The following is a 20854-nucleotide window of genomic DNA, read 5'->3' on the forward strand; positions in this document are numbered from 1 at the left end:
GGTGGAAGATTAGTCTTAAGACAAATTTGTCTTTGTTTATTATGAAAAAAAAATATAACCAACTGAAAAGTCTTTCTAACTCATTTGAAATGTATAATACTTAAATTATAGAACATTTATAAAGTACCAAATTTTCCCCAATCACTTATTTAATAAAATGAATACTTCCTCAAAGTAAGAATCAAGAAACATTTATTCAATAAATATTTGCTGAATGAATGAAATTCAGATTTACCATAACCTACCTGGACCACATGTCGGATTGAACCAATCACTACAGGTTTATCAGACTCTGCCTCCTCATTTCTTTCCAAAATATCTTCTATACCCCAGAGACCAGAAAGTTCCAGTTCACCTTCTTCTAAGGGGATGGAATGTCCTTCAAAATTTGGTTTCTCATACAAAATCCAACTAAGAATAAAACACAGCAAAACCATTAGCTAGTCTTGGTGAGAGAGGCTTTAAATCTAAACTATTCTGGTATATATATATATATATATATATATATATATATATATATAATCATTGTTATTATCATTATAATAATTATTATTATTATATCAGTGATCAATTCTCTAGCAACTATAATGGCACATACTTTCCCTAAAACAAACTTTACTTGGTATAATGAAGCCTTTGATGATTCAAGAACAGTATCAGGATCTTAGAGAAATTGTGGGTTATCACTATAAACATTACAGAACTATCAATATTCTATGGAATCACCAGTTAGTGGAAATTTGCAAATGATATGTCAGACAAGTGGATGTTAACTGTGGTTGGGTTTTTTCCTTAGATGTGTAAAAATCATGTCTCTTAAAGGAATTTTAACATATATTGGGGTCAAATCAATGAATATTAATACATGCACATGCATACTAATGGGAAAAGCATCTTATAACTATTCTTCCCAATAACAGTTAAATGCTACGAAAAACTACATGTGGATATATGACACTGCTGCTCTTAAGTGTTTATACTTTCAAGAAAAGAAATGAGCCAGCAAGCTGGGCACAGCGGCACACGCCTATAATCCCAGCAGTTTGGAAGGCTAAGGCAGGAAGATTGGGAGTTCAAAGCCAGCCTCAGCAAAGCAAGGCACTAAGCAACTCAGTGAGACCCTGTCTCTAAATAAAACACAAAATCGGGCTGGGGATGTGGCTCAGTGGTTGAGTGTCCCTGTAACACCCACACCCCCCCAAAAAAGAAAGAGGCCAACGAAATCTGCAAAAGAAAGAAAAAAAGCACTGTTTGATTAAAAACAAAACTTATGCAAAATTTGTTTTACTACAATTTTCAGTCTTCAAATTTAAGAATGAAAGAAAATTTATTTCATTCTAATGTATTTGTTAAATACATAGAGAAACATGTTAAAGTATCTAAAATCCTAACAGGAAAGGTGTTATACATTTAATCAAACAGAGGCCAAAAGAAAAGCTTACTAATTTTTAAACCATAAATTAGAGCTCTACCCTCTTTATTTCAAACAAGTTTATAAATAGGTACCAGAGATAAGTATGCCAGATCAGTGATTTTTTTTCAGTTGCTTTCTATTCAACTTCCTGTGCATTTGCAAGAGGCAATTAAAATGGTAAAACAATTTTAGAAACTGTCAAAATGTTTATATTCTCACCAGTCTCTTTATTTAATCAAAAATTATTTTTGTCAAAAATTATAAATTAAACTTTAGTTAAATGTACTGAACTGTCATGTATTTCTTAAAAGACACATGTGGCCCAACAATATGACTAGTGTGTACATTTTGGGTTGGAGGGAGGGCCTGGAGATTGAATTCAGGGACACTCTGCCACTGAGCCATGCTCCCAGACCTTTTTATTTGATTTTGAGATAGGGTTTGGATAAGTTGCCCAGACTGGTCTCAAACTTGTGAACCTCTTGTCTCAGCCTCCAAGTTTCCTGAGATTACAGATGTGTACCACCACAGCCAACTGATCTTGCAATTCCTCACAACCTCATTTAAAACTCATCAGCTAGAAGTATATTATGGGCTCTGATGTACAATTAACCCAAAGCAATGTTGTGTGGGATATGTGTTCTACTGCACTTTTCTAAATTTTCTTTAATAAACATGAATCACTCTTATAATCAGAAACATGTTTAACCATATTTCTTAAATACAAATTCTTTATCTTACTATACATACTATTTTCTGCATTGTACGTTGATAAAGACATAATGATAAATAACTACTAAAAACCAAAAAGGTGCTTAAGAAGGTAAAACACACAAGCTGTACATCAGGAAGCCCAAGGGCCACTCTTACCATCCTCTAACGACTTTCACGAGTACTACTGGAGAGAGGCTCCAAGAACTGCAATCCTGAATATCCCTGAAAACTTCAATGCACTTCTCCGAGACATAGGGCTCACTGAATATCACCACCTACAAGAAAGTGGAAGTGGTAGCACTTTGCCTATCAGATCAAGATAAAAAATCTAGACTAGAAATAGAAAATAATCTTACCTTTCCAGGTCGGGGATTGAGTTTGTTTTGACTACTTCCTCTCAGTGTCTGTAATGAGATGAATAAAAACACAACAAATAATTACAACTTTGCATAGCAGTCCTCTTTTTCCCACCTATAATTCTTTAAGTACGATCAAATTTACCTCATAGTTTAACAGTTTTGAAACATGTTCATCTTTATGCCAAACTTGTATTAAAACTCTTTTGAGTTTATATTATTAAGAGCTTCCCCTAGCCAGCTTGGTGGCACATGCCTGTAATTCCAGCAACTCAGGAGGCTGAGGCAGGAGGATCACAAGTTCAAAGCCAGCCTCAGCAACTGAGTGAGGTCCTAAGCAACTCAGTGAGACCTCCTCTCTAAATGAAACATAAAATAGGGTTGGGGATGTGGCTCAGTGGTTAAACGCCCCTGGATTCAATCACTAATACAAAAACAAACAAACAAAAAAAGAGCTTCCCCCAGCCCCAACTGTTTTTGCCATTTCAGGTTTTCTTCATTTAAATGTCTAGAATATTTCCACCAATGCTAGAAACTCAGGGCCCAAAAGTCACACCTATGTTTTATGTCAATTCACAGAATAAGAATCAACTGAGATTCAGATCATCTCCGTGTAATCTCAGATATATAAAAAGAGATTGGAATGTACTAATCACTTATCTAGAAAGAGTTGAGTCAGTTTTATGTGTTCAGACACTTTCTACCAGAATCTGTAAATATTGTGTTTTCATAGTAACATCTACTAGTTTAAATAAAAATGAGTATGGTGTATTTCATAGCGTACACTGCACATGGTATATTAATCCCCCCTTTCTGATGAACAGAATACCTTTTATATGACTTTGAAACTAATTATTTTCAAGACCATCTGACAAGACAAGTAAAACCAGAAACACAAAAGATAATAAAAATAGTAATTATACATGTAAAAATATTACAAAACATGAACTACTTTCAATGCTGACCAGAATGCCTCTTCTAGACTAACCTTTGATCTGACTGCTCTTACATCATACCAAAGTGGGATCTATCCACAAGATCACAGAAAACCCCACTGGAGCATTATTACAAATCAAAATAGCATATACTTATGTTTTTACATGCATACATTAGAAGTGGACAAACTAAAGGAAATACCTACAATTTAAAGCAAAATAATTCTATAGTCAATAAAGGATAGGACCTACAAAAAAACACTTTTTTTTTACAAAAATTATAAAAAGTCCTATGAAAAAAACCCAGAGCATTTAGTTTTTCCTTTTTACTCCATCTGATTAGATTTTCATAGGGAAATTTTATATATTGTGTTGTCAGACATGTCAGATTGTCAAACAACAGAAGTGATCTAAGAATAATTGTAAAAGAACAAAGTCATAATGAATGGGAAGTGAACTAGCAGAAATTTTGTTCTTGAGAGAAATAGTGAAGAATCTTATGATTTCTCCAGTTTTTTGTTTTGTTTTGTTTTGTTTTTTGTACCAGGTATTGAACTCAGGGAAACTTGGCCACTGAGTCACATCCCCAGCCTTATTTTTTTTTTTTAATTTTATTTAGACACAGGAATGCGCTAGGAATGCCTGGCTAGGAATCTTATGATTTCTGACTGTTATAGGCAAATTCAGTTTTCAAAGTATGATCCAGATGTCCCTAGTAGGTTCCCAAGATCCTTTCAGGCTGTCCATGAAGTCAAAGCTATTTTCAAAATAACATGAGGCAATTACCCCTTTCCATCTCTCTTTTCTCAGAAGTGTGCAGAAGAGTACAAGGTTCTGTGACATGTGACAACAGATTGCTTTGAAGGTTAAGGGAACGTGCACTTGTGTTTTCTGGTGTTTCAATTTTTCTCTCAATGTTAATTTCTAATATACTAAATTCTGATAGGCAGAAACCATATTTTATATAATTTTAAAATGTAAATGCATCTTAAGACCAAAAAGTCTGAAACCCACAGGTTTACAAAATCACATGAAAGAGGGGATCTGTACCACCTCTGGAAACCCATCTCTACATTTCACAAGCACTTCCAAATCACAATCTCTGATGGGATTGTTGCGAAAGCCAACACAACACACTGAATCATACTGCAGTGCCTTGGCCAGATGAGGAGAGAGCGAGGTGTCTTCTGCCTGGGCAGTCTGTGGTGGATCATGGTCCACGCTTGCCAGGTAGCTGGCTCACAGGTGGGCCACAGAGATTCAGTTCCATTCCTGTTTATTCAGTTCCACTCTGGTTTCTAGGTGAAGAAAGCTGAGCTCTAAACCTGATATTCTGCCTTCCTCTTTCATTGTCCTCCCTCAACTTGAGTATCAAGCTTGGTGGCAAAACGGCACAAATTCACCTGAAAAAACCGAGGAAAGAAAACAACTTCTGGGGATGGGGCTAGGGCTCAGTAGTAGCGCTCTTGCCTGGCATGTATGAGGCACTGGGTTTGATTCTCAGCACCACATATAAATAAATGAAATAAACATGTATCAACAACTAAAAAATAAATAAAAAAATAAAATAACTTCTGGCTGGGATATTGCTCAGAATATATGTTTAGCATGCACAGGTCTTGGGTTTAATCACATGCACACACACAGGCAAAAGGAAAAAAAAAACTTCATACAGTCAGGTGAAGAAGATGGAGAAATCATAATTGTCCCTCAAAATCATATGTTGCTGTCCTCTCTATAATATTTAAGGAAAGATCTAACGTAAACCAAAAATTTTCTGCCCTAAAACTTTGCAGGAAAACATTTTTTTTTTCCTTGATGAAAACTTATTCCTAGTAAACAAAAAATGCTTTCTCAACTATAGGGGATAAATACTTAATAGGAAGAATAAAAGTAAAATTTCACAATGTAAAAGAAGGAAGAAAGAAAAGCTTTTGTTGGCTGGGTAGGGCTTTCCCAATAGAGGAAGCTGCTTCACAAATCTTCAGAATTCTAAGAATAGTATGGAGTGTTTTTACACCGAAGAGGTAAGAAAAAATGTTTTATCTGCCTCTGAATTCTCAAAGCTTTTTTTGTATACTTGTCATAATACAAGTTGCAAATTCATACGTGCCATAAAATATGTAGTTCACTTGCCCGCCTAGATCACGCAATGTCTTGAGAAAAGAGTCTTAGTACCTTTTTTTCTTGGGCCCTTACAAATTCCTTCTACATACAAGGATTTCGAACAAAGGATGAATCAAAACTACTGCACCTGAGCACAACCATTTCTAAAGAACAACATAAACTGCTCATCATCTCTCTCTCCTCTAGCTTTATCAATACTCCAAATAAATGACACCATGTTGGTACTTACCGTGGTATCTGACAATGGCATTCCAGAAAAAGAAATGCCTGGGTCGTACCGGCTTGATTTGAAAAGACCCATGAAGTCGGTATCACTGTTTCCATGGTTTGGCAAGTTGGATTTAAGAACACTTTCAGTATGATTAGCCTTTTCCATACCATCATTGTTTTTCAGTTTGGAAAATTCTGAAAATTTCGATTCTGGCAAGTGTAGATTGCTTCGTGAATTCAGGTCTTCTTTGTTTTCCTCTTTTTGCAGGTGTTTTTCCATGTGGCTTGGACTTTTCAGATCTGAATGAGATGCATTTGCCGAGTTGAAATTGAAGACCTTTAAGGAGTGGTGAGGTGGAAGACTTGGCTGTTCTTTGTCTAAGCCACAGGGCGGGGCACCCTCCTTCAGGGGCTGTACCACTGAAGACCGAGACAGAGAACTGTTCTGAGAAGTGCTGAAAGAAGTGGTCATACTGTTGACTGATGTCACAGAGGGAGAGAAGACTTTGTCTTGTGGCAAAGAAGATAACATGCTTGAGAAAAGCGCACTCTTTTCTAACCTTGATCTCTTAACTCCACCATTGGTAATGTCCCTGTTCTCTTTGTCATATTTTTCTAAAGTGGGCTGAGGTTCACTTTTTCCATTAGTAGTGTTAGTGTGCAAGGACTTGAAGAGGACACTCTGCTCGGTGGATGCACGTTTGGGCCTCAGTTTGGATTTGGGGTCGAGGTTCTGCATCAAATGTAAAGCAGGTGACATTTCTGTCTGGCTTTCCTTCTTTTTCCCCAAACCGAAGGTGAACACGTTAGGGTCAAACACCTTTTCTAAATTGTCCTCATGAATAGGAGGCATAGCGAAGTGAGGGGCAGGGGAGTTTGGCATCCTGGTCTTCTTTTTCTTCTGGGGCACACAAATTGTGCTGTCCATATTTTTTATAATTTCTGTGAATTTTTCCATATCAGAGGAAGAATCAAATACACTATCATCACTACCAGCAGAAACATTCAAAAGACTGGTAGGGGTGTCCTTGCCATTCACCATGTTTAGATCTGGCCTCTGAGGAGTTTCTGAATGATTTCTGCTGGTGGGAGAGTTGACGGGGCTACACTCAGCCACCGGGTGTTTTTGGCTGCCCTGACTTTCAGCCTGGATGGGCAGAGCTTTCTCGCACTCCGGTGGTGTGACGTGTGGGACAGATTTTGCCACATGTTCCTCTTTGCCATGAGTGCGTTTGGGTGATGTGCCCAGGACTTCCTCTTGCTGGGGAGCACAACTTGCAACGGAAACCACTTCAAGTTCATTATTGTGACAACTTGGCAACTGCACTTCTTTAACTTCAGAGTTTTCTGAAATGATCTGGGAGCTCACATCCTGAGGGCTCTCCACAGGAAGAACGAAGGACCTGACCTGGACAAGGACCTTGGATGGACATTCATTTACCACAGCTTCTGGGCTGGGCTCTGGGGAAGAAGGAGGGTTTCCTTCTCCTCCTCCAAGTTTGGACAGGGGAATTTTCTCACTGTGAGACACAGGCAAAATACACCCATTATGGTTTTCTGACACTTTTAGATCAGTGCAGGCAAAATTGCTTATGGGAGCTTGAGCACATTCGTCTTTGGGAACATCCACAGGCAGAGGAAGAGAAGGCTTCTTGAATGACTCATCCTGGGGCTGTGAGTCAGGCAATGTACCCTGGGGCTTTGGAAGTGAATCTTTGGCATCAAGAATGGTGGGGGTGTCTTTTGCTGTATCAATCATATTTTCAAGTCCAGGTCTTTTGCTTTCAGCAGCCTCAGAGTTGTCCTCTCCTAAGAGCTTACGGTCCTTGACAGGAATCACAGCAGCAACCACTGGTTCTGAAGAACAGCCAGCATCTGTTTGCACGTCTGCTTTGTCATCTTGGTTAGGCTGGGGACCAAGAGCTTGACCTTCGGTGGGCTCCCCTCCCATTTCTCTGGCTGCTGAGAGAATCTCTTCTTTAGGGAGAGTGACTTTGGTTTCTGTAGAGGGTTCCTTCACCACCACACCATTATGGTGACTATTTGGCATTATTCTCTTTTCTGGTTGCTCCATTTCCTTGGCTTTTTTGGCTAAATTCAGCTTTGCTCTCCCAACAAATGTCTTATTAGAGGGAATGTTCCTTGTGCCTCGAATGTCAGTGTGTCTTGGACTACTGTTCACTCGTTTGTTTTCAAATAAGGAGATTTTGGTAGCAGTGTTTCCCTTATGAACTGGCTGGCTAAATGAGTTATGTTCATTTGCTAAACTGTCAGGGTTCTTAGGGGTTTTCAGGTTTAGTTCCACGTGTTTGGGTTTGGCAGGGCTGTGAGAAAAAAGAAGTAGGGTAGTTACTGGCTCAGTTTTAAAAAGCAAACACACAAGCCATTTTATTAGAAAAGTATGAAAAGCCAATATCTTTCTGATAACATTTTTAATGAAAAATTTTAAGCAATGCTAAATATGCCATCATTTATTTCTAATGGATGTTTTGCTTGCATATTAAGAATGAGAAGATAACATAGTTAAGAAATCCTAAGGGTGAGGGGCTAACAAGTTTACTAAATGCCGACATATATTAATGCTTGGCACTAGAGTCAGAAGATATTACAGGATCTGAAGAATAGTAGAACAAATTCAAGTGCTTAATGCATTCCTGTACTTAAAATACATAAATTATTTCCCCAAACATCAATGGCTTTTATCTTAATTCTCAAAAAAACTCAAAAGATTAGATTATTAAAAAGTTCATCCATTATTGAATGTTGTTCAATAGTATTTTGTTCCCATCCTTCTTTAATAAAAATTTTGATTACATTGTGTTCACTATAGGAAATTTGAAAAAGACTTTTATAATCATTCATAATCTTACCACTCAGAAGATACCCCTGTTAATATTTTAGTTCATTTCCCATCTTTTTATATACATAGTTAAGTATTTTTTAATAGAGCTGAAGTAATTCTGTTCATAGAGTTTGCTATCTTGTCTTTTTTTTTTAAAAAAAAAGAAAGGAAACTTCACCTTTCTGCATTAAAGTCCATTATACCTTAACCATAATTTAGTTGTTATTTATTCAATTGTTGGTTTTGTTACCACTTACCAGGCAAAAGGGCTCCCTCTCTGTCACATTTCTTGGATATGACTACTCCCTAATGGAAATAATGGCTTTGGATGTACACAGTGCCTTCTTTCATAAAAACAAAATGTGCTCTGTTGGGCATGTGCTGGCTCTAGTTCTGGCTCTCACACTAATTATCTGTATGAACTTGGTCAAGTTACTTTACCTCTCTGGACTCTACCTTCTCTATCTTTAAAGAAAAAAATAATAACACCTAGATGGTTTAAACAGACTTGTTTTTATTTTCCCTTACATACAGTTGAAAGAATTCTTAAGTCCTCTTTAAATCCTTGACTGAGGTCAGTAGAGACTGCAGAACAGGGATGCCCACCTCCTTTCAACCAATCACTTCCTGCTTACCTGTTTGATATATTGCTTCTATATGGCTTTTCTAGAAGAAAGGGTTCCAAAGATTTTTTTTGAATTGCTATAGTGGTTTATAAAGTGGGAGAGAGAAATAATAACCACTAACAGTCACTGATTGCCAAGCACTTGAGAAATGCTTGGTTTACTTAATGTACAGCTTTGTATATTCTGTTTTAAGGTGAGGAAGTAGAGGCTTATCGAAGGTAAGTAACTTGCCTGAGGCTGCACAGCTAGTAATTGGCAGAGCCAGGAAGCAGGTCTTCTGCTCTCGGAAACCATACTCCCATCCACTATACATGCTGCTTCCTTTTCAGGGTCAGACTAGACTGGCCTGAATGACTGCTCCTCTTTCCATCTTTATCACTTAAGGAGTCAAAGAGTTATCAGGAGATCTATCAGATAAGTTGATCAGATAGTGTATTCTCATAGAACACAAAAGTGGAAAAGCACAGAAATTCCTTGCAGGTGGAGCTTCTAGAAGGAACAGGCAGAATAACTCTGGGGGAGACACCTTATCCTTCTGGATAAAATGAGAAGTCTGGGCTATTTGCCAACAAGTCCTCCCCAAAAGAGAATTTGGATTTTGATTTTTAAACTTTTATTTAAATACTAAATTTTATATATACTCATAACTTTCTTCCAGGCATTGCTTTCCCCATTGACTTCATAAAATACTGCGGCTCTCTTATTTTAGGCCCAGGTCTTAAATTAGAAAGCAAAATTTACTTATATAAGCATCTCTTTAAAGATTAAATTATAAAACCAGTGAGATGATTACAAAAAGTTTACAAATGCTATCTCAATCAATGAGGGAGAGCCACATAACAGGGAATATACATTTTTAAAATTCCCACCAATCAGCTCAAGGAACAGTCCTCAAGTCAAACATCAAAGTGTACCTTTGCATATAAATGGAAAACCCCACAGGTTAGCCAACAGCTAAGGATAGGAAACATCTGCACATTAAAGATTTTCACCAGATCAAAATACCTTTTACAACCAGACTTTCTGTGCTATTAAATTCTGCTACCAAGAGTCACTGCAATTAACCTAGTTCAGACTGATTAAAAGGAAGGCTCCCATAATTCATGTTGTAATGCCTTCATTAAAATGTGAGAGGGGAAAAGAATCTGGAGTCTAAAAAGTCAAAGTTATTCTAAGAGGAAAATTCTCCCTTCTTTTAAACTTATCATTTTAAGAATTTCAACATTCAGTATTTGGTACAGAACTTGGAAGAAGTAATTTTTCTAACAGTATAAAGAAGCATTCAGCTTCTTTATACTGTCATTATTTTTCAGGGAATATACAATGGTTTTTCTAACTCTTCAGTCTCAAATTGTTTTTTAAATATAACCTGATTAACATCGTTACTTGCAGTATAGCCACAGGAAGAATTAAAAGGGTCTGAGAACCGCTTTAATTTGACCCTCAAACAGAAATGGGTCAAAGGACTAGAAAGAATTATTAATTTTCCATCTCAATAGTTTATCAATTCACCAAGTGCGAGGCACTGTGCAGAACAAAATTAAATAAACCGAGTGGCAAAGAGAAGTTTTAGGTAGAAGCTAATCAATTCCGAGAAAAAGACAGTTGGTTTAGTTCAATAGAAAGCAACAAAGGAAGAAGAGTTCCATTGTAAGATCCACTTCCTGCTGTTTGTTCACCCTATTCCTAAACAGTATAACTTTTCTGGTTTTTTCACAGCTCTCTCCTGATTGGAAGACAAGTGAAGCTTCCTTAATCTAGTATACAACAACTTCTCTAAACTCACACTTAGGAGGTTTCAGTGTTGGGTCACACTGGTCTTCTGCAAATAATGAGCATCATTCACAGCTTATGTCTCCAACGCTACTGTTACAGAATAAATAGCTGACTATATCAAAGGTCTCTAAGTTGGCAGCTGGTAAGGTAGCTCATGTTATTCACTAAGCAAATCTTCCTCAAGTGTTTACCAGACTTTCTACTCCAAAGCTTACTTCTCCAAGAAATCAAACAGAATGAAACCATTCAAGAATGCTAATGTGAAAATACCCGCTCACTTAACAAATGTGTGAATGTAGGAAAAACTAGAGCACCGTAATCATTTTTCACCTGTGCTAACTGGAGTGCCGGATGGGAATGGGGGAAGTTTTACATCATATCCTGATCCTGCCCATCTATACAAATCACATTTACCCTCAAGGCACCAGCCTCAGTTCCTCCAAAAATCCCTCAGTGGTTTTGTCCTCCCTTGCACTCCCCCAGCCTTCACAGCAACAACATCCACTTGGCAGTTTTATCAGATACCACCTCACGTTGTTTGATTTGTGTGCTTCTTTTGTGCCAGAGGGGGCCATAAACATTTCAAGGGTGGCATGCTGAATCATATTTATACTATTTTCCTCCCATAGTACCTAGAACAATACTCCGCACAGAAGGTACTCAATAAATATTTGTTAAATCAATTAACTAACATAGTTACAGTCTGTTGTTTGGTGCCTTCTCACTTAGTAAATTATTTTCCAGTAAGAACACTTTTTTCTTTGCTTCAGTAACTGAAAACTGATTTTTCAACCTGGGAGCGAAAATCGCAGGCTCTCTAACATCAGAGAAAGAGGCAAACAAGATCCTTGTAATAGGAAATTGTTTTGTTGTTGTTTTTAAGAGCTTTGGGGCAATGCACTAAGTTCCGCAGTGATACGACTCAAGTCAGAGTTACTGAATATATTAGTGTTTGCTCCATATATATTTCAAGAATGTCTTACAGGTATGCCGGTGAACATCTTGAATTAAGGCTATAATTAGCTCGTGTCACATCATTAAGTCTTATCTGCATTATTCACATAAACAGTGAGCCTCAAGGGATATCCTAATTTTTATATTAATTTAACTTAGAACTTATATTAATAAGAATTATTAAGATCTCTCCCCCATCTTCTTAAATCTTAACTCACGTTATTCATTAAGGACTGGGTACTTTACTCTCAAAAGTTCAACACAGAGGAGAAAATTCAGCACACAGACAATTCTTCCACAAATGCAAAGACCCTGAACTTCTCAGAGCGCCCCACCCCCAGCACGTCTGCAGACACACAACTCAGGACCAATTCCGCCGCTACTTACAGGGTCACTTTAGTGGTCACCGTTGACCTGCCCACACCGAAATGGTTCCTGGGCTTTAAGCCGTCGGCATCCGAAGCTCCGGACGATCTGCCCAGGTCTTTGCTTCGGCCTCCCTCTGCCCGGCCATCGAAGTGGTTGGGGAACGGACCCCTCTTGTGCTCGGGCTTGATCTCTGGCAGCAGGGAGCTGCTCTTGACCGTGAGCTCACGAGGAATGACCCGGGCCGCCTCCTCCCCGCAGTCGGCCGCGGTGCTCTTGGCTACCGAGCTGGGGTCGGACGCCGGCGCCCTCTTGGGTGGGGACTCCTTGGCAGGAGACCGCGGGCCGCTGGCAGGCTGGCTGGGCACAGCCTCAGGAACGCGGCTCCTGCCCTTCCTCTTGGTGGGGGACGAAGCCGGGAGTGGTTGTTTGCTCCGGTCGGACTCCCCTCGAAGCTGCCCTTTGGGGCCAGGGCTGGGCTTGGACTCGGGGCCGGCAGCGGAGGCAACGCCCCCGTCGAGGGCCGCCCGCGGAGATTTCACTTTCTTTTCCGCAAAGACATTCTCGGTGGCCGCATGTAGCGCCACCTCGTCGTCGAACACCGCGTCGTCTCTCGCCGCGCTCTCGGGCAGAGTGGCGTCTGCGCCAGGAGAGTCGGTGGATTTCTGAGATTTCCTCCGCCTGCCCGATCTGCGACCGCTCGATCTCCTCTCCATGTCGTCAGAATCGCCGCAATCTTCGGCCCCGGGAGTAATCACCACAGGTTCTTCCACCTCCGACACCTCAGTCTTACTCAAATAGATATCCAAAGTCAACACTTTGGCGGGGTGGGCGCGATCGCCACGCGCGGCTGTGCCGCTGGCCTGCCCGGAGCTACTCCTATTTTCTGTGCACTCGTCAGGACAGTCACCTGGCGGAGCAGATGCGCCTTCACCTGGCGGGATGCGCGTGTCTAGGCGCAGCAGGGAACTTTCTTGCGTACCCACGCTAGGGGCTTCCTCAAGTCCTCCGGCGGATTGCTCCCGGGTGGGCGACTCGGGCACACCCCTCGCACCTGAGGCTGTCTCCCGTTCACCTCCAGTGCCAGGCAAAGGGTCCGCCCCCAGACTGCGGGAGAGCGTCTCTGCGTGCTCTTGCCTAGAGGAATTCCCTGGTGTGGAATGCGACTGCTTGGCAGCGGTGGTGGCATCTGGGAAAGTCTCTCCCTCGACCTGCAGAGGTTCTAATTGGGGTGAATCACTTTCATGGCACTGCTGCACACCCGCTGCACTGCTGTTTGAGCAAGGTGACGGTTCGGCATCAGAGGGGACTGCCTGGACACAACTCTCGGATTTCTCGCTGTCTGCCTCCTGAATGGATCCCTCCTCGCTCCTGTCTGTCTGCTTTGGTTGGCTGCTCTGAGACTTACTCTTGTCGCTCTCGCTTTCAGGGAGTTTAGAAGTTATATCTTTGGGAGAGACTGATTTGACACTTGGGCTGGTGGGGCTCTCTAACCCATTTCTGGTGCTCCTTTTCCTTCCTGACGTGAATAGGGTGCCAAGTTTCCCCAAAACAGGCTTCTTTCTGTTGTCTTCTGGTGGTTGTGCTCTGGACTGGAAAATAAAATGGAAGGGAAGAGAAAATATAAGAATCTGTTTTTTCCCCTTTAGTAGCATATTACAGAACTACTACAAGCTAAATGGAAGTAGAGTTTCTAATTGAAAATGCGAAAGTTGTGTCTTTGTTACTTTTTTTTCCAACAAAATTCTCATTTTACTTTTTGAATTTTTCTTAAAACACCATAAGTTTTTCGGCACTACATTACTTAGCACTTCCTTTTTTTTATATTCATGCTTTTTTAAAAAAAAAAAAAAAAAAAAAGGAAATTCGAAAGGTCCAAATAATCATATAGGCAAATGAAACAACTCCCAGTTTTCGCTAGCTTGTTTTTTTTACCTCCTTCCTCAATAAAGATGCATTTTCAAAACAGCCATACTGTTTAGTGTATGCAGCAGCAGTACACACTAAAGTATCTTAGGACGTTTTTCCAGAACACCGTTCTTTTTTTATTGGAGGGAGGAAGGGTTAAAAAAAAAATTCATAGCCCTTCTCCAGAAGGTTTAAAAAAAAAAAACTGGGTTCCACAGACTTGCAAAATGAAAACATTAAGCAAACTTGAAATCAAGCACCTGGCCCCGCCCTTAGCAAATCAGCGGCGGGGAGAGGCGGGCGCTACCCTCCAATGGGAGATGCGCGCGAGCATTCAAACTCCCGCAGCGTTTACCCCACCGCCGGTCCCGCCTCTTCCGGGCTCAGTGGAAGGTTTCTCCCTCCCCCTTTCCACCGCGGATAGTAAATAGGAGGGACTTTGTACCAAAAGGGCGCGAAACCTCCTCCATACACCTGTCCCCTTGCCAAGGGCACAGAGCTGCGCGCGCGGGGCTCTGCCCACTCAGCCGGGGCGCTGGGACCCGCCTCTCACACCCTGCGATGCCCCAGGTGCGCACTGGCTGAGTCCCTGGGACCCGCCCGCCAAGGGAGAGGTCCGAACCGCCTAACTGTGCGCCTGGGTCCCAAGAAACAGAAAAATCTGCGCTTCTAACATTTCCTGGAGCAAAACGGCCGGTACCAAGCGCCACTGCCGGAAGCCTGGAGAAACCTCAGAACAAATAAACAAATTCGCCAGTGGGCGAGGCGCTCGCCTGGATTTGCCGGCGCTGGAAAGGCGGAGGATGGTGGAGCCAAAGGGCTGCCAAGGAGAGGAGGAGGCCGGCTGGGAAAGGGACTGACGAGCCCGACCTTGGCTCCATAGGAGGGCAACCTGTGCCGGATAAACGCCCCTAGTGACACCGAGCTCTCAGGTGTGGTCACAATCACTTCAGAATTAACTCATACACTCAAAACCCAGATGATAGCTGGTGAGACGGAAAAGATCTCCACCTTTTCAGGAAGGTGAACAACATTGACTACAGGGAGATTTCTAAATCACCCTAAAGCAATTCCATTTCATTTGAGTTACAAGCAGCCAGTGGAGTTTGAATATGGAGGGAAATTAAAAAAAAAAAAAAAAACTGAGCATGCAATGAACAGGGTCAACAAGCATCTTCTAAGACAATCCTGGCAGTGTAACATCGTGTAGTTGTGCTGCCTACAGCCTAGTGAGGTAATGCTGTTACCTCACAGTGGAACGAGGGAAGGAAACTAGGAAGACTAAGAGACTGTAATACAGTGTGTTTGTAGGAGCAATAAAGTTGGGATTCAAAACCTAAGTCCCATAGATTTTTATTTTATCCTCCCATCAGCCCTTAAGGTAGGGAGTCTTTTTTATGCCCATCTGCCAAGGTTACTTATCCCTGTCCAAGGCGCCATGGCCAGTAAAGTCTTTCTGACTCTGAATATAGAGTTCTTTGTTTTACTGCTGGACTGACCATCAAACATCCCGAAGAAGTAGCTGGAGAAAATAGTTTTGAGTCTATTGGTTGAATTCCAGTCCCTGTCAAAATAAAACAGCTAAGTGTGTTACTCCATCCTGCCAATGATGTCGAAATTCATTTTTCCCATGCTGTGAAGATGCCTGATCAGCATTAGAATTGGCATTTCCTCCCATTTTTGGCTGTTGTTCCTTCACAAAACTAGTTGCTTACTCTTCAACTCATCTATAACTATTGGACTAACCCTTGGCCACCCCAGGGGCAGCCTGTTTATCAAAACTTGCCAGATTGTTCAGTTAAATTTTCTAGGTTTTTAGAAGTTTGTTTATACACCCATCTTCAAAGCAACTTCATTCATAATGGCCCCAAACTAGAAACAACTCAAATGCCCATCAACTGATGAATGGATACACAAATTGTGGTACATCCATACACCAAGACAACTACTGGGCAATAAAAAGAAACAAACTTTTGAAACATGTTACTGAGATAGGTTCACTCTCGTGGAAAAGAGAAAAAAAAAAGACCCTTGGTAGAAGGAGACCTGGATCCATGAGCTTTGAAGGATAAGGAAAACAACAACCCCCAGAAGAAGAAGGGGAGCACTAACCCCCAGGGAGAAAAAGGAGGACAATGGGTCCCAGGGAGAGAAGGAAAACCATTGGCTCTGGACTTCTACCATTTCCCAGCAACAATGGGCTTTGAACTTTCACAACTGTTCCCTCAGACTGTCCAACTGACATATTCTGCTATGATTCAAGTCTAAATGAACCCTATAAAACTCAGGCCCCTCTTGTACCCAGTTGCCATTTTCCTCCTGAAAATGTGCCCCTCCAGTGCTTAATAATACATCACTGGTCTGTTCCTGTTTATTTTTGTTTTCAAGCATGACCAGTCATTCTTGTCTCTTTAGTTAGATGAACAAAACCTTCAGCATATGCCTGTACCAGGTCAACTAAAACAAAAACATCATTTAAATGCACCAGATTCAAAGACTTAACACAATATGCCTACCACAGATTTATAGGTTAACTGAAAAGAAACATTCTGAACTCCAAATATTAGCTGACTGACATGGGGTTTTTCACAGTAGATTGCTTGAGAACTTGAACATTTCTTCCTAGGAAAATCATACACACAGTCATAGAGCTCAACCCTGAGTGTGTCACTTGTCTTCTCTGGGAGACAAGGGGGCACCCACACCCTGGCTTTGGGGTATGTATACCCTTGAGGTCCTCAGTAAATCATTGCTTGTGCCTTGCTTTTGACACATCCTGGAATTCTTTTCAGCAATATAAATCAAGATCCACAGAGGCTGAGTTGAGGTCCCTTTGCCCTCTCCTCTAAAATACCTGTCTGGTGACATGACAACATGGATGAATCTCAAAAGCATTACTACACTAGGTGAAAGAAGCCAGATCTAAATGGCTGCATAGTATATGGTTCCATTTGTACATCTGTGACAATTCAAATCTAATATAAAATTATAGAAAGTAGATCGGTGGCTGCCTGGGATCAGGGGTAGTAGGTGGATTGTGACTGGGAAGAGATAGAAAGGAAATGTGGGGTAGTGGAAATGTTCCATATCTTGATTGTAGTGATGATAGCACATGAGTGCATATGTTTCAAAATTCACCAACTGTACACTTATAATAGGTTTACTGGCCAGGTGTTGTGGCACATGCCTATAGTCCCAAATACTTGGGAGGTTGAGACAGGAGGATTAAAAGCCCGCCTGTGTAACAGAGTGAAACCCCATCTCTTTATTTAAAAAGGAACAAAGAAAACTGGTTGGAAAAACAAAGATCATATAATAGGCAACCTTAAATAACTGAATAACAATTTGTAAATAATCTGATAATAGCAGAGAGTCACTAAAGTTTTCTAAGCTGCAGATTAAGAACACCTTATATTGGATATCAACAGTGCCCTATAATTCTGAGGCCAGTGGATATCACTGTGCCTTTTATGACTGTAATCTTTGGTCATTGGCCCAGATAAAAACCTTTCACTGGAAAAAAAAAAAGTAGTTGGAAATGGTGGCATATGCCTGTAATTCCAGCTATTTGGGAGCTGAGGCAGGAGGATTTTAAGTTTGAGGGCAGCCTCTGTCTCAAAATACAATTTAAAAGGTTGGAGATGTAGCTCTGTGGTAGAGCATCCCTAGGTTCAATCGCCAGTACTACCAAAAAAGTCAGGGGTGGCAGGGGTGGGGTGGGGATCAGTGATGGGGATGAAGCTGGGTGGTAGAGTACTTGTATAGCAAAGTGCAAAGCCCTGGGTTCAATCCCCAATGCTACACACATACACACTATAATTTGTCATATAAAAATTATATCCATAAACTTTGAAAAATAAAGCTTTCACTGAGAAATAGCAGAAACATAGTGTGTGGCACAGTCTGTCTGGCTTGGATACACATTTCATGGTTCTTAACGTAGGGAAGTGGCCCTCAAGTCATTTCAAAGGATGAACCCATTTACAGGGAATTCAGTCTTCTCCCAAGGGACTTAGTCCCTGTGGATCTCCAGTAGCATGGTATCTCTGAACAGGATCATCTGAGCAGGGCTCACAGTGCCCCATTTCTCCTTAGTCACATCCTCTGGCACAACCCCTTCCTGAACAGGATATACCTTTCTTTTCAAACAGGGATTGTTTGTTTCCACTGTTCATAGAGGAAGTGTGGCAGTTGAAGAATGAATTAGATGGCCTCATGGTTGTCAAAAAGTGCTAGAAAGTATGAGCTTTTGGATTTGGAGTATTAAACCTAGAATAGGAAGCCACAGACTCAGTACTGTCTCCCTCAACCTTGATGACACTCTATTAGAAAGGGGAGTGTTTTGCAAAGAGACCATCAGGGTCCGTCAGACTGCTTAATGCTCCCCAGATCCCCTCCCAGCACTCCAGTCTCCACTGGACCTGGGCAGGACCCTGACTGTTCTCAGACTAAAAGCTTTCAGAGCCTATGCCATGCTGGGACTTCCTCTGTAGTTATCTTTTCTCTATGTGCCTTTTGCTCACCTTACTTAAGGCACACTATGCATAATCTGTACTTGGCACCCTCGAATCCATCACCCATGCCCTACAGGATGGAAGCAATCTAACACAGAACTGTTTAAGAGATGGCCCAGGAGTTGTGTGCCAGACCTGTTCTAGAGTGTTCTAGTTGGCTAATATTAAATGGGCTCATTAAGGGACATCATAAGCATTCACCTAAGATGAAACTCCAGCAGTGTGTAGAGGCCCAGGCAGCAACCTTTTTGGTATCACAGCACCTGCTATCTGCAGATGCCACTTATCGAACATTACCTTATACTGTTGAATATAGTTTCAGAAATTTGTGTTACCTCTCCAATTTGTGAAAAACTAAATGTTGGGACATAACACACCAGGGTAAATTGTCAATATACTGCAGTATATCCCCAATGTCTAGAAACACAGGCAAATCATATTTATTGTACTTTGGGGTTTTGTTGTTTTGTCCTTTTAGATTACAAATTGGAGTCATTGCTTCAAATTTAGGAGCATCAGAAGTCATGTTTGAAGGCTGAAGAAAAAATATGTTGAGCACATTATTTGAAAACTTAACTGTTTAAAAGGAGTTTTTTTATGTGTTCCCCTCTTTCCATTCCCTAGTAGAATGTAGGTCCAGTAACAACAGGAAAACTGTCGTGTGCCTTCTCAATAGCAAGCCATAGAGATTTCCAGCTGGAAGTGAACATCGAGGGTTTGCTTCTAATAAAGAATTAGGAGCATCCCTCTTTTCTTCCAAGGAGTTAACAACATTCATGGAGATAACTACAAACACAGGCCTATGCGAAATAGAATGAAAATCTTTTCTGCACAAGTTAGTGTGGTCAAGAATTTGCAGTTTCTGCAAATTAGAATCTGCCCATGGGAAGATTCTGCACATTGATGTGGCTGCTGGCACACAAACTTTGACTTCTTCGGGTTCACTTCTGGCTCCCAGCCCAACTCTGACTTGAGAGAACAGATTCAGATCTGTATACATGTCCTCACCTGTGCATCCTTCTAGAATGTGGTCATCCATGTACAAAAGGAACTCTTTTTAAAATATCAAGAGTTCACTTGTTGATTTCTGAAAGATACCTTAGTTCTTAACTTCAGTTTAGCCATGACAAGGAATGTGTCAAATGGATATTGTTTTGAATGATCTGATTGACCATTTTGCTTTAAGACATTAGGTTTACAACATATTTGAATGTTGACTCCCCCCCCCCTTTAGCAAGGGACTTTTTTTTTCTGAATAGATTTTAAAAAATAGTTTTAGTTGTGTGGCTTCAAAAATATAAGATTTTTATTTTATTTATTTTTTAATTCTGGGGACTGAATCCAGGGCCTTTTTCATGCCAATGCCACTGAGTTACAAACCCAGCTCTCAAAACAGAGGGATTTAAACTGCTTCACTCTTTACCTTTTAAAAGAACAGGGTTTGGGGATGAAGCTCAGCTGTAGAGCGCTTGCCTAACATGTAAGAGGCCCTGGGTTCAATCTTTAGCACTACTAAATGAATGAATGAATAAATAAATAAATAAAAATAAAAACAGGGATTAGAAAATTTAGAGCCATGTGACAGCTAACAAAATAACAAAGATGGAGAGAGGGGGGTGGGGGGAGAAAGTTCAAAGTTGGGGTAGAAAACCTGATGCAGAGTTATGTTGGAGAAAGAGAAACATAATAATGGGGAAACATAATAACGTGGCTCTTATTATACGTCCAAATACTCATTCTGAAAATGTTTAGAATTAAATTCAAAATTACATTTTCCCAGAGCAAGCATATAGCTGAATATAATCTCAGTATCAGGAGCAACAGATAGATAAAGTTAAATTTAAGGGAGTATCTAGATATGGATCTCTGATCCCACAGACCTAGATTCAGAATAGGCATCTAAAATCAACTACCCTCCCACCTCTCTGTTTTGTCTTATCCTTATCTCTGTACTTGTGCTAATATAAATGGCTCACTCTCAATTCACACACACAATGCAAAGGACAAATTAAATATTCACATAAGCCTTGATCAATTAAGCATTGGAGCTTGTCATTTTAATTTTAAAATAAATATTCTCTATTATATGTAATTCAGTTCCCTCTCTCAGAA

The 20854-nt window shown here is 40.6% G+C and overlaps 1 protein-coding gene across 3 annotated transcripts in view; it reads right to left on the reverse strand.

The window, feature by feature from the left end:
* Positions 1-20854, reverse strand: part of Crybg1 (crystallin beta-gamma domain containing 1) — a 196893-nt gene that overhangs the window by 36559 nt on the left and 139480 nt on the right. For all 3 annotated transcript variants that reach the window (XM_046430597.2, XM_058575313.1, XM_058575314.1), the window contains 5 exons: positions 12342-13912; positions 5776-8080; positions 2485-2532; positions 2285-2403; positions 246-411 (listed from right to left, as the gene is read on the reverse strand). In XM_046430597.2, coding sequence (XP_046286553.1) covers positions 246-411; positions 2285-2403; positions 2485-2532; positions 5776-8080; positions 12342-13912 — 4209 coding nt within the window. The remainder of the gene's footprint in view (positions 1-245; positions 412-2284; positions 2404-2484; positions 2533-5775; positions 8081-12341; positions 13913-20854) is intronic.

The sequence above is a fragment of the Marmota monax genome, unplaced genomic scaffold (genome assembly GCF_021218885.2).
Source record: "Marmota monax isolate L192 unplaced genomic scaffold, Marmota_monax_Labrador192_F-V1.1 WCK01_AAM20220418_F8-fsc00013, whole genome shotgun sequence".
NCBI lineage: Eukaryota > Metazoa > Chordata > Mammalia > Rodentia > Sciuridae > Marmota > Marmota monax.